This window comes from Malus sylvestris, chromosome 6 (genome assembly GCF_916048215.2).
Source record: "Malus sylvestris chromosome 6, drMalSylv7.2, whole genome shotgun sequence".
Classification (NCBI taxonomy): domain Eukaryota; kingdom Viridiplantae; phylum Streptophyta; class Magnoliopsida; order Rosales; family Rosaceae; genus Malus; species Malus sylvestris.
In genome coordinates, this window is record NC_062265.1 from 27,002,468 (window position 1) to 27,016,549 (window position 14,082).

A 14,082-nucleotide genomic window follows, 5' to 3' on the forward strand; every position below is an offset into this window, starting at 1 on the left:
TTGCAATCCAATTCAGCATCAACGCACTAAACACATTGAGATTGATGTGCATTTTGTTCCAGAGAGGGTAGCAAAACAGCAACTGCATGTGCATTTCGTGTCTTCGAATGAACAGTTTGCTGATATACTTACAAAATGACTCTTTGCACCACTATTTCAGACACATTGTGCCAATCTTAGGCTCAATTTCTCTGCTCCTGAGCTTGAGGGGGGATGTTAGGAGTATTAAGATTCTATGACTATGGAATTGACATGTGTCAAAAAATTAAGAAGTTAGCTATTATACATAGTTTGTAATAAACAGATGTAACTAACAAGAAAGATTAATACATTTCCAAAGATTCCTTCTCTCTCTAAACCCTCTCAATCTTCTTCTCTCTCTGCATAACAATTCTTACCAAATCCTTCAATGGTTTACAGCTACTTACTTTCAATTCTCAGTGCCATATGCACCATCACAACAACAAGTTTGGCTTATTGATTCCGGTGCCAATAATCACATGACTTTAAAATTGAGTAATCTCATTGGCAACCCCATATCCATCAAATGAAACAATCCAGACAGTTAATGGTGACAGTTTAGCTATCTCTCACATTGGTTCAACTCTCCTCACAACTCCAATGAAGCCTTTTAAGCTTAATTCTATTCTTTATGTCCCAAAACTGTCTAAAAACCTATTGTTTGTGCATAGGATATGTTTGGATAATAATTGTTGGTTGATTTTCAATGCATTTTCATTTTGGATTCAGGACAAAGCCATAGGGAGGATACTTTATAAAGGGCTGTGTAATAATGGATTGTAACCTATCATCTCACCAAGTTCTCATGCAGTCATTAATAAAGGGTAATATGTAGCTTTTCTTGGACAACAAGTTACAATCAGTATTTGGTATAAGAGACTAGGTCATCCTTCTAATTCCATAGTCTCTTAAGTTTTAAGAACTTCAAATGCCTTATGTGTTGATATATACTTTCATTGTGTCAAACATGTTTAGAGGGTAAATTTAGTAAACTGCAATTTTCTCCTTCAGTTGCAAAGTGTGTAAAACCTTTTGATATTGTATATAGTGATGTGTGAGGCCCTGCTCATTGTGTGTCTTTAGAAGGATTCAAATACATGTGACCTTCATTGATCATTGTACCAAGTATTGTTAGATTTTCTCCATATCAATAAAAGTGATGTTTCTGCAACATTTGTTTCCTTTTACAAATTCATTTTAAACCAGTTTCATACATCCATAAAAACTCTCCAAAGTGAGGGTGGTGGTGAATATATAAGTAAAGCATTTCAAAAGTTTCTTTCTGATAAAGGAGTGAGCCATCAAATGTCATGTCCTTTTACACCAGAACAGAATGAGATAGCAAAGAGAAAACATAGACATATTATTGAAACATCCATCACTTTGTTACGATCTGCTTCATTACTATCCTTGTTTTGGTATTTTGCTTGTCAAACCTTAGTATACTTAATCAACATAATGTCATCCCTTACATTAGACAATAAATCACCATTTGAATTGTTGCATAATTCAATACCTAAGATCCAACATTTGAAAATATTTGGTTGTTTTTATTACCCTTTGTTAAGACCATATAACAACACCAAATTAAACCCAGAATAACAAAGTGTGTCTTTTTGGGGAATGCATCCAAGTATAAAGGGTATTTGCTAAGATGTATTTAGAAAGAAAATTTATATCTCTAGACATGTGATATTTGATGAGATAGGTTTCCTTACCAATCTTTGGTTCCCAAACATCACTCTGTCACTATTACACCACTACCATCACTCATACAAGCACCAATTCCAATACCAGATCACAATAATGTCTTTGTTTTGACAGAACCACAAAATCACTTCACATTGAGTTCCTCACCAAGTTCCACACAATTAGGTTCAGCTCCTATACCTAGTTCCATGTCAAATATTGTTATCAATCAAGCTTAAGAAGACTCCACTGCATTTCCAGTTACAGTTTCAAGTTCAAATTCAGAAGATTCAAGCTCCAGTCAATCCATTACTGCACTAACAACACAACCCTTGTCTCCTACACTCTGTGGTACCTGAATTCCAACTTGAACACTTGCAAGTGGTTCTATCTATTCCTTCAATCAATCTTCACCTTATGTAGACAAGGTCAAAGAGTGACATCTTAAGTAAAATTGCTCTACTTAATGATGTACATGAAAATGAAGGAGTTGATTTAAGTCAAGTTGAACTTGCAACAAATAAGTTTGCATTAAAATCCCCAATATGGTATGAGGCTATGAAAGACGAGATGTCAGCTTTACACAACCAAGGTACATGGTTATTGGTTCCTCTACCACAACACAAGAACTTAGTAGGTTGTAAATGGGTCTTTAAGATCAAGAAGAATGTTGATGGTTCAATTAGGAGAAATAAAGTAAGACTAGTGGCTAAAGGGTTTAATCAAGAAGAAGGTATTGACTATGGAGAGACTTTTAGCCCAGTTGTTAAACATACAATAGTGAGATTAATTCTAGCCTTATCTGCACACTTTGGTTGGACATTGAGACAATTGGATGTGAAAAACATCTTGCAAGAAGAGGTGTACATGGCATAACCACCTAGATTTGTTGATACCAAATATGGAGACTATGTTTGCAGATTACATAAATCCGTATATGGATTGAAACAGGCACCAAGGGCCTGGAAAGAGAGATTCACTAGTTTTCTACCATCTTTGGGGTTCAAATCCACATATGCAGATTCATCATTGTTTGTGAAAATTGTTGGCAGTTCTGTGGTGATCTTCCTATTATATGTTGATGACATCACTATAATAGGAAGTGCAACACAAGCAATCATTGAGGTTGTTCAATCTCTCACTCATGAATTTGATATCAAAGACTTGGGGCCACTTCACCACTTTTTGGGGATCCAAATTATGCAGAAGAAGAATGGTTTATTCCTATCTCATGACAAGTATGTCACATATTTGTTAACCAAGTCTGAAATGTTATTGTCTAAACCATGTGCTACTCCATGCTTGCCCTATAACATATTGCTCAAAGATGATGGAAAGCCTTATAATAACCCTGCACTATATAGAAGTTTGGTTGGTGCCCTCCAATACTTAACATTCACTAGGCATGACATTGCTTTTGCAGTGCATCAGGTATGTCAATTTATGCAAAACCCTATAGAGTTGCATTTCATGGCTGTTAAAAGAATTCTCAGATACTTAAGAGCTACTCAAGGCTGTGGTATTCATTATGTCAAAGGTTCATTGGATGTCACTGCCTATAGTGATGTAAAATGGGCATGAGACCCTAATGATAGAAGATCAACCACTGGAATGGTTGTGTTTCTAGGGTCTAATCCCATTTCATGGTCATCTAAGAAACAAAACACTGTTTCTTGATCATCAACTGAAGTTGAATATCAGGCTTTGTCAACTACAACAGCTGAAATCGATTGGATCAAACAACTGTTGGTTTTTCTGCATGTTCCATTTTCTGATAAACCACTCCTCTTTTGTGATAACTTATTTGCAATAACCCTTACTTGCAATCCAATTCAGCATCAACGCACTAAACACATTGAGATTGATGTGCATTTTGTACGAGAGAGGGTAGCAAAACAGCAACTGCATGTGCATTTCGTGTCTTCGAATGAACAATTTGCTGATATACTTACAAAATGACTCTCTGCACCACTATTTCAGACACATTGTGCCAATCTTAGGCTCAATTTCTGTGCTCCTAAGCTTGAGGAGGGATGTTAGGAGTATTAAGATTCTATGGCTATGGAATTGACATGTGTCAAAAAATTAAGAAGTTAGCTATTATACATAGTTTGTAATAAACAGATGTAACTAACAAGAAAGATTAATACATTTCCAAAGATTCCTTCTCTCTCTAAACCCTCTCAATCTTCTTCTCTCTCTGCATAACAATTCTTACCAAATCCTTCAATGGTTTACAGCTACTTACTTTCTTTTGAAATATGGATGGCTGACACATAAAGCTTAATAGCCGCACAAAAGATCAAATATTTTTGTTCTTTTTTTTTTCTTTGAACAATTGTTTGAATGAAAGGAGCCAGAAAAAGAACATGCCTTTATGGAAAGCTATCTAGCTGAAAAACCTTAGAGAGCTAGTCAACTTAGATTGGTGCTTTTCTTCATCGTGAAGATGTCCTCTATTTCCATGCGTGCAAAGTTGATTTAAAGATCTGCTGCTTCCTGAAAAAGCACCCGATTTCGTTAAAACAATGTCTCTAGCCAAATGCTTATTCTGAAAGCGCAGCACCAAAAGTAAACATGCTTATTTTGTTGTGTTATCTTTAATGGTAATGTCTTATGGCTTCACCCATAGGCCTCAATTTTTGCTGCTCTCTTTTCTTTGAATCTAAAGAAGACTTGGGAAATGGGTCGTATTTGTTGTGTTCGTATCGTTTTCTTGTCATATTTATTACCTTAATGGGTCATGTCATGTCAAACTCGTTATCTTAATGGATTCTTAATTGGTGACCCGATAACAACTTGATTCATTAACGGGTCAAGTTGTTTTGTGTCAGGTTAACGGTCAGGTCATGCAAGAAATTGTCATGTTTAATGTCTAGATCTGGCAAACGATATCTTATAGGATGATCTGATAATGACCCGTTTTGTAAACGGATTATTAATAGGTTACCTGATAACAACCAGACTCATTAACATGTTGACCTGAAACTTATTGTTTACGTGTCATTTCGTGTCGGGTTAACATGTCATACAAGAAATTGCCAGCCTTAATCTTAAGCAATATTTGGTTAATTTAATTCATTTGAGTCATTTATTTTTTAAGGAGATGTGATTATTGGACCAAAGAAAAGTTATAATGGTGAAGAAAAAGTTTATTTATGATTTGTATTAATTTTATAAGGTATATCTTGCATCTGTTTAGTATAAAAAAGTTTAACATTAAAGAAAAAGGAGTACAAATGCTTAACGCATAAGAAAGTCTTTCAGAATTTGCTACTTGGTCTAAATTTCTACTTTAAACAATTTTATGGTTGAATTACCATGTGGATGTCAAACCATTTGCATATATGCTTTAGTTAAATGCCTTTCATATACTTTTGCATAATCCATTAATCAGTTTTAACTAAATAATCTTGTTATACTGCAATTTGCTCAATTGTTTGTGACCATTGTTTCGGTTGGAACTGGTCTTTATATGCGATTTTGTGTATTTATTTATTTTTTGGTTTTACGATTATGTGAGGGCAAGTTTTGGCGTAACGGAAATGTTATTCTTTTATGACCAAAATGTCACAAATTTGAATTGTGAAAACAACTTATTTGCAAAGTAAGCATAAAGATGTATACAATAGACGTTTTCCATTTCGTATCTCACAAAGCAGAGAACATTGTTGACTTATGATTGCTCTTTTGGTTTTTACGATTATGTGTAGTTCGATTGCTGGAGACCGAGCTCTGCTCAATGTTCAAAAAATTTCCACGGCTACATGCGCTACATTTGATGACAAGGATGCTTGAGGTGGGTCGATATTGCTCATTTAGGCTTATGGATAGTTTTAGGATTTTGGTTGATGAAGTTTTTGTAGGCTTAGCTTGAGATCATGCTTAATTTTAGTAATGCGGGTGTAGTTTGCCTCTTGGACTCATTGATTCTTTCGCCCGTTTGGGTTTGATATTTGGCGTCTTGGTTGCATGATTAAAATTATCTTATGATAATTTTGTATTACAAAGAAAAAGAGTATACTAGGTTCATTACACATACGAAGTTTTGCTTATTTGCAAACAAATCACAGTTTAATATGTGTGCATAAACTTTTATTTTTGTACTTGTAATAAGTCACTTCATTAGAAGTGTCAGTCTATAATTTTTAGCCAATACGAGATGACTTCTTTTTATTGAACAAACAGTATTATCTACGCTAAAAAGAAGGGGATGAGATTAGTATCACAATGGACTAGCAATAAAGCAGTTCAAATTCATCTTTAGCGAGAATCGAACCTATAATCTCTAACTTACAAATGAAGAGGAATACCACTAAATCATAGTACTAAGTGACATGAGAGATGACTTATTAAATGTAAGGAGCTAAGCATCGTTCTTCGACTAACATGTTTCATATTTTACGACGGATCCTATGTTGGCATGTGTTTTGACAAAAAATTAGTAATCTTAAGTCTCAGCCCACATCCCCTTCTTTGGGCCTAAACAAAATAAAAACTTGCAGTATTATAGTAAAAAGCTTAGACAGCCGAACCAGCTTTCATGCAAAATGTGGCCCAACAAGTTTAGTCCCTTATTTGTTGCCGGTCTCCTCTGAATGTTTCTAGGGTTTTTTAGAGCGTGAGAGACGGTGGGATTGTCCTCATAGTTCAAGAATTTAGAAGGGTTTTACCGGAGTAGTGAGTACAAACTGCCATGGATCCTTCAGCAATGAACAATCCTGAACTGCTTAACTTCATAAACGTAAGTTCTATTGTCCTTCTCCCTGTTTGGTTCCCGATAAAATTCACGAGGAAGAAAAGAAAGCCAGTTGCTTCTGATTTGAGCGGATTAAAACTCTGAATATATTTGGGGATTTACGGTTTTGGATTTGTTTTTGTATGTATACGTTTTGGAATGCATATATAATTTCACATAGATCTATACATGCTTGATTACCCATTTGAAAGCTGTAATTTTAGCCCTATGGGTTATCCGTCAAATTTTTTGCTTTTATGAATTTGTATGCAAGTCTCAAGCAAACAATTTCTCCCTAATAATAGTCTTAAATGAGGGTGAGCCTTGACGGAAATGTTGCTCTTTTGTGGCCAATAGGTCACGGGTTCGAGTTATGGAAACAGCCTCACAGACGTTCCTCCCCGACCCTCGCAAAAGGGGAGCCTTGTTGGCTTGGGGTCGCTAAACAAAAAATAAAATAGTCTTAAGAAATTAATCGAACCCTTATGCATGAGTAATTGGCAGTTTTGGAGTAGATTTTTTGTTATCGTACTATTTGGTTTTTGAAGAAATGTAAGGATGGAAATCTTTATCTTTCAGTGTACAGTTCAATGCATCAATTCTTTAGGGTGACCGTCTTGAGCAACATTGTCGAATGCCTAAAAATTGCTTCCAAACTTCGCCCTCGGATTTCCATTTTGATGCTTAACATTGTGTGATAGCCGGTTACACCTGAATTTGAATTGATTTTTTTCGTACTTTTTATCGGAGGAAAAAACATGAGCATAGAAGAATTTTATGAAGATATTGATGAATTGACGAATTTAGATGTCGCCTCTATAGCCTTGAAACTAAGTTCAAATGATTTTTTTTGATTGGATATGCGTTGATTAATGTTCTGGCGATATCCTCTGTAGCTTTGTCAAATCAAAATAATGTTTTTCAAATTCTTGCACAGCCAATTGCTATGTGATTATTGCTGCGGTATACCTGTTTCTGGTGTTGGTTTGTTACGTTTCTGTCAATATACTTATGCCATTGATGGTTGATTTTTCTTAAACAACGCCGTGCTTGCTGTGCAGCAAGAGAAGGAAAGAGCAATGGTGAATGAGATGGTGGGAAAGCTTACGAATGTGTGTTGGGACAAGTGCATCACTGGTACCCCCGGGAGCAAGTTCAGTTCCAGCGAGTCCGCTTGCCTGGCAAACTGCGCCCGCCGGTATCTTGATATGAGTATGATTATTATGAAGCGTTTTCAGAGCATGCAATGAAGGCTTGGATGTTTTCCGGGCTTTCTCAATTCCTTGACTTGGTCCATTTTTTTGCTTCTCAAATCAGTTAAATTCAGTTGAAAATGTTCCGTAATGTTGGAAACGGATTCTTCCCCCTTTCTTGAAACTATTGTATTCGATACCTCTATTGTGATCACCGTGATGAAAGCATTACATGTTGCGCCGGCAGCAGGGCTGTAAATTTGATGCTACGAGAGTTTGAAAATTTTTAGCGAGCAAAACACAATGTGTGAAGTATGACTCAGAATCACGGGTATATCTACGAGCAAAGTAGTGGCCCGTCTGAAATGCTTTTGTAGAAAAGCATTTATGCTCATAGCATAAGTGCTTTCTGCAAAATCGTTTGTTTTTTTTGTTTTTTGTTTTTGGAGGCACAAGAAGCTTTTTAAGACAGATCCAAGTGCTTTTTGAAAAGGGAGTTTTAACAAAACATTTTTGGCACATTCATTTTTAACGAAAAACCATATTTTTACCTTTAACTGACACTATTTACTATACATTTAAAAAGGGTTTTTCGTTAAAAAAGAAGTTTTTTTTTTAACTTTTCGTTAATTTTCCTTTTTGAAAATGCATTTGGAAGCACCTCCGAGGAACCACTTGATAAGCACTGCAACTGCAAGTGCCCTGTAATCTAGAAAGTAGAAAAACTTGGAGCATAAATGTATTTTTCCTGCCAAATGTCTCCAAAAGCACTTGTGAAGTTATGACTTTTGAGAGTGCCCTTCAATCCTTTTAGATTTTTCTTTCCTATATTTAAAATTCAAAACTTTTTTAAGTTTTATACGTTATAATTCTGAAAATAAAAAACAAAATTGCATTGGTTGCTTAAAAAGTAAAACAAATCACTCGTTGCGTAAAAGGCCAATATCTTAGAATTCACACAAACTTTTCTACTCTCCTATCACTCCATTCTCTCACAAACTTTTCCGATCGGAGTTCAAGATGTCTACGTACTTGAACCCCTGATACGGGGACAATGACGACATTGTACGTGTGATCACAGAGGACAAATCATGTACTTTGAGCCAGATGATCAATCGCTTTCGGTTCATCAGGAGCTCTCAATTACTTGGAATGTGATGAGAAGCTACTATTCAGACTATGACGTCAACCAAAATAAGTACATAGTGAATTTTACAGGTTTAATGGTTGGTGTACAAATACAATTCTCATCACTCACATTCGTTGTGGGAAATTGTATTCTCAATGACAATTGATCATACGGTATCTGAGCAGATACGTTTCCCGTTCGTTTGGAATAGGTTGCGCTGGAAAAACAGCGGCGACAAAGTAAGATTAAAACCGTTAGGGAGCGTAATTAACATGATTGATGAAATTATGTAGCGTCATCAAGGGCAAGCTGCCTTGGGACGCAAGAAGCTGGACATTCTTTTCACCTTTCATAAGCAAATTAAACTTTCGCATCAACAATATGAACATTATCAAGAGCTCGAACGTGCTGTGATTGAGTCATTAGAAGAAGAAGTAGGTTCGGATCAAAGCCTGCAACTAAAGCATCAATTGAGTTCTTGGAGAAGTTGATAATCGACAAGAAGGTGTTGGAGATGGGAATGTGTGTGGTTTGCCCGGAAGAGATGTTGCGTGGATGTAAAGTCACTCGTTTGGCGTGCTCTCATGCGTTTCATTCAGACTGCATCGCAAAATGGTTAATGATACGGCTTACTGATGATATAAGATCCTGATTTGAACACACGGTGTATGTTTTTGCTTCTGCAAATCAGTTAAGTAACAAAGTTGTGTTAATCTGGAAACAGATTTCATATTCTGATGAATGAAGTACATTTCATAGTGCTAGAAAATCTTTGTCCAGACAACAGGTAAAACAGAAAGGTGAAACAAATTTCGAACATACACGAAAAATTGCTTCCACATTTATACCATGAAAACTGAGGTGGTTAAATTACAGATGTGGTCAAAAGAAAGAAAAAAAAGATAGACTCGTGATGGCGTTGCGGCACATTGGAAAGAATTAACTGCTTGAGAGAGCTGTTCTTTCAAACTTCACACTTACATACAGACAACATAACACAGCTTAACATTTTCAAAAGCTCGCGCAGCCTTTCCTTGTATTGTTTTCTTTAGTATAATAGCCTTCCTGTTCATCGAGTATCTACAAACTTGTATGAGATTGTCTAATTTCTGGTGTCGACTTGCCATTGATACCATTTCCATCAGTGACCCGCTTTGAATCCCCAACTCCAGCAGCAAAAGCAAGAACTTCAGGTGCTATATCTATACTTCCACTCCTCCTTCCCCAACTAGAACGTCTTGGATGCGAGGCAACGTGTCTCTCTGTGCTCTCTGTTCGGAGACTCCTGCTTAAATCTTGGGACCTATCGGCCTCACTTACTCGGGGGCCCTTGTTTACTCCATCATCGTTGCTAAATTGCCCTTCATAATCGCCCATCTCTCCTGAAGCGTCATTCCAGAATGGCTTCCTCCCCATCTCTATGTCACTCATGGCTCTCCCCATGACAGGACTAACAAAGTTGGCGCCGACTGGTGCAGGAAGAACAGGATCTTTTGGAACTTTTGCCCTGAAATTGTTCTTGGATGGAGAAATACTAGTGCAGAATACCTCCATGAAGTTCTTAATTGTGCCTTTGTTGAATGGGTTCTCTCGTCCATCATACCGGTATCTAAAGTTTTCATAAGTAGACTGCCAATGCACAACAAAATAGAACTCTAACGTTACAAGATCGGAAAGAAAAAAAAACATGAATTCAAAAGTATAGATGGATCTACATGAATAAGCATCACCACACACAGCACAGCAAAATTGTTTAATGAATGAGTTTCTAACCTGGTTCATACTGATGAGGTATGAGTGGAACACAGTAAGACCGCCGACAAACCAAAAGGCAATGAAACTGTAAATAATGAGCGCAATGGAGGCAGGAGTCTTTATTAGCGCTTTCCAAATTGATATATCCTCGCCGTGCATGATCCTCACAACGTAGACCCAGCAAAACCCCTGTACATATAAGCAAAGAAGAGTCGCAGAGAACACGAACATGAAGAAGAACCTGTAGTTCCGCTGCACACAGAAATCAAAGGCAGGTTTACATAAATTTGAGCAATTGTTTTGAGTTTTTGCGATTCTTCTAATCAATTATAAATTAGTCATCCAATCAAACTAAGCACCTCCGCAGAAGTGAAAATATTAATAGAAAAGCACCAAAGTTTAGATCCTGAAAGAATGTCCCTTACCAATCCAATACATTGGCCAACCCAAGGGCAGTGATGGTCGAATCGCTGCACGCAGTTATTGCATATGGAACAGTGAGAACAACGAGGAGGTCTGTAAAGCATGCAGGTGTCACAGTATTTGATCTTCACAGTAATACCATTGATAACTACTTCCTTTATGCGTGGAAAACGTGACTGTTGCGATTCACTTGACCCACTCTCCATACTCGCATCATAATCCTCTGGCTCTGGAGGGGAAATATTACGAGGTACTATACCAGGATCTCTTCCTGAGGTTAGCATAAGAAAAACCAAAACCTGAGAAAACAAATACACACGCTTCCATTCGTCAGAACACAACTTGTTGCACCAAACTTCAGAAATTTGACCATCATAATTCTCGTTGGCAGTTCATAGTTCAGGCATTCATGAAAAGAGAGTGTCGAATAAGTAGAAAACTACTATCACAAAAATCATGACCTTCAGTTATACTAATAAGCTATGCCTTAGTAAATTCCAAGCTTGTGCGTTGAGCAAATGCGTATACATACAATCTTATTAACCACTACAACAGAATTCAAATAGGAAAAGGACTTACAAGTAGCGTCCATAGAGAAACGGCAACAATTACTGAAATTCCCAAGTGATCAATGAGTTTCCTTCCTACGAAGATGCAGAAAACTGCAACAGGCACTGTAAGTAGGAATACTGTTAACGGAAGAGATCTAACATCGGGTCCAAATATAAGCCTTCCACCAAGTAAAAATATCTGCAGAATAAACAGCCAACAATGTGTTTGAGTAAACATAAACGCATAACAAAGGATGCATATGCTGCCACTTACAAGGAAAGACAAACCAAACGAAAAGCTTAAATGCCGAATAGTCAAATCGTCATATATTTGAAAGGATATCCTCCCTTATGCTACAACATGATCAATAAGCATAAGTTTCGGTCTCTGAGGATTGTATGGTTAAAGGGTATGCTGGGAATGCCATAGCAGAGACCTAAACCGTAAACTCAAAGACGAACAAGATAGCGTGCCCGCCTCCTTGCATTCGAGTTTGAATCTCCTCCAATAAAGTAGAGTAGTTCATAATGTCGTCTTGCCAAAATATAAAAAAGTAAAAATTGGACATAATCCCCAGTTTTCCAAGAAATAATTAAAGCTAATTTGTGTCCGGTCAATCACCAAACAAATTACCACTTCTTAAAAGCAGTCACAACCCAAATCAATCAACACAATTTTGCATCTTTCAACACCTTCCTAATAAAAAAGCAATCACCTTTCAATCGAACACTCAAAAAAAAAGAAACCCCTTTCAATTTCAGCAACTGGGTAACTCCAAGATTCCCCAAAAGTGAGCAAAATCAAGAAAAAGAAAACAAAACTTCACATATGAAAAACAAAACCCAAGTGAGAGATTTAGCTTACGTTGCTGCCTTTCCAGGTCTTGTAAGTCCTGACCAGCTCCTGCCCACCGGCAGCAGCGCCGCCGTCAGGGGAGGGCCGATGGCGGTGATGCGACTCCGCATCCATCATGTGCTCTTCGGGGGTGGGCGTGGGGGCTTGCGTCAAAGGAAACGAAATAATTGGAAAAGTAAGAAGCAAAAGTCAAAGAAAGGTTGGTTGTTTAGTGGTGGGCTGGAGTTGACTTTTCCACAATCAGCATCATCCTCTGGAAGACTGAATAGTAAAAAAATCAGAAGAAGCTCTCTCTCTCTCTCCCAATTGGTTTAAGGCATGAAGTGTCAGATTCCGGCAACTGCTGGAGGAGGAGAGAGAGATAAGTGGTCAAGTCTTGCAACTACGTCTACAAATTCAATCATACACCATGCACGTGTATTTATTTGACGTATAGTATCATCCCACCATTATGATATGAGTAACGTTATTCATATTATATTTTTGTACCACATTTTCATATCATCTTATGTGACATTTGATGTGGACAAGCACATAATTTGAATTAATCAGATTTTTAAATTTAGTTCATTATTTAATAAACTAATAATTAAGAAAAACTAGTTAATTAAATGATGATTGTGGTATACGAGGAATCATTCTCCTTCATTTCCTTGGGTTTTGCAAAATTTTCAAATGATGTGGCTGTCTACATCAGATGTCACCTAAGGTGGTATAGAAATATGATATAAAAACATGGGAGCAGTTTTGCTCACCACCATAAACTATGTTGTATGCTCACCATACACCTAATCAATTAACACGTGTTCTTTCACCTAACTCTAGTTAACTTTCACATTAAATGTTAGTTTTTCAATTTTGAAAAAAATTAACCAAGATTAAGTGAAATGAAACGTGTTAATTGATTAGGTGTATGATGAGCATATATAATAATTTATGTTGGTGTGACACGTGTCATTTCACTTAATTTTGGTTATTTTTTTAAAAAAATTAAAAAACTAACATTTAATGTGAAAGTTAACTAGAGTTAGGTGAAAGAACACGTATCAATTGATTAGATGTATAGTGAGCATACGTCATAGTTTATGATGATGAGTAGAAATGCTTCTATAAAAACATGGTATGAATATCATTATACGGGTAAGTGGCTGTTTTGAGGACAAACCGTCAAAGTCAGTTAGCATGATTCGTCTCTCTCTCTCTGTCAAAACATGGATTTTCTGATGCCAAAAACCATATTTGATTCGGGGTTTTGGGCTGCAAGAGATCTTGGGCACTTTGCAGGTGTTTGTCTTATGGGCCTGACTTATTCGTTTCAGACTTAAGGACCCCTTATGTGAGCACGCGTAGAGAAAAATGATTTTTCCGCCTTGGTATTTTGGATTGAATTGGAAATGGTGGTACCTATATTGGATTATCGATTTTAATTAAATCCAAAAAACCAAATGACGTCGTGTTGGTATACGTATACCTTTTCGAGTCTAGCCACTTACTTTGTGGCTTGACATTCTGAAATAAGGGTTTTCGTTCCGTCCTCCACCCAATCCCCTTAATTGTTCGAAGGTCTGTCACATCGCAATAGTTGGAGAAGTCGGGCATTCATCTCATCAACACGTGCACAAATACTTGTCCATTTTGCGATCTCTCCTACATTGCCCAATTAAAGGGTTTGACGGGTGCCACATTTGGTACTCCTTTGGGGATTTGTGCAATAAACAATCAAATTG

General features: G+C 36.9%; 2 protein-coding genes across 2 annotated transcripts; one reads left to right on the top strand and one right to left on the bottom strand.

The window, feature by feature from the left end:
- Positions 1-6,283: 6,283 nt before the first annotated feature.
- On the top strand, positions 6,284-7,855 carry LOC126626981 (mitochondrial import inner membrane translocase subunit TIM8-like). Its single transcript, XM_050296394.1, has 2 exons — positions 6,284-6,454; positions 7,510-7,855. The coding sequence occupies exons 1-2, from the start codon at positions 6,407-6,409 to the stop codon at positions 7,696-7,698; spliced, it is 237 nt and encodes a 78-aa protein (XP_050152351.1). The 5' UTR covers positions 6,284-6,406; the 3' UTR covers positions 7,699-7,855.
- A 1,734-nt stretch (positions 7,856-9,589) lies between these two features.
- On the bottom strand, positions 9,590-12,725 carry LOC126626972 (probable protein S-acyltransferase 7). The gene is made up of 5 exons (XM_050296380.1): positions 12,365-12,725; positions 11,528-11,698; positions 10,951-11,247; positions 10,544-10,777; positions 9,590-10,399 (listed from the first exon to the last, which is right to left on the bottom strand). Exons 1-5 carry the CDS (start codon positions 12,470-12,472, stop codon positions 9,851-9,853), a joined length of 1,359 nt encoding a protein of 452 aa, XP_050152337.1. The 5' UTR covers positions 12,473-12,725; the 3' UTR covers positions 9,590-9,850.
- Positions 12,726-14,082: the final 1,357 nt, after the last annotated feature.

Bases quoted from the DNA above. Each gene is read 5' to 3' on its own strand.
- LOC126626981 (XM_050296394.1), top strand. From the start codon at position 6,407: ATGGATCCTTCAGCAATGAACAATCCTGAACTGCTTAACTTCATAAAC. The intron at 6,455-7,509 runs GTAAGTTCTATT...CTTGCTGTGCAG, and splicing joins AACTGCTTAACTTCATAAAC to CAAGAGAAGGAAAGAGCAAT.
- LOC126626972 (XM_050296380.1), bottom strand. From the start codon at position 12,472: ATGATGGATGCGGAGTCGCATCACCGCCATCGGCCCTCCCCTGACGGC. The intron at 11,699-12,364 runs GTAAGCTAAATC...TTTATTCTGCAG, and splicing joins AGACCTGGAAAGGCAGCAAC to ATATTTTTACTTGGTGGAAG. The intron at 11,248-11,527 runs GTAAGTCCTTTT...TTGTTTTCTCAG, and splicing joins TTTCTCTATGGACGCTACTT to GTTTTGGTTTTTCTTATGCT.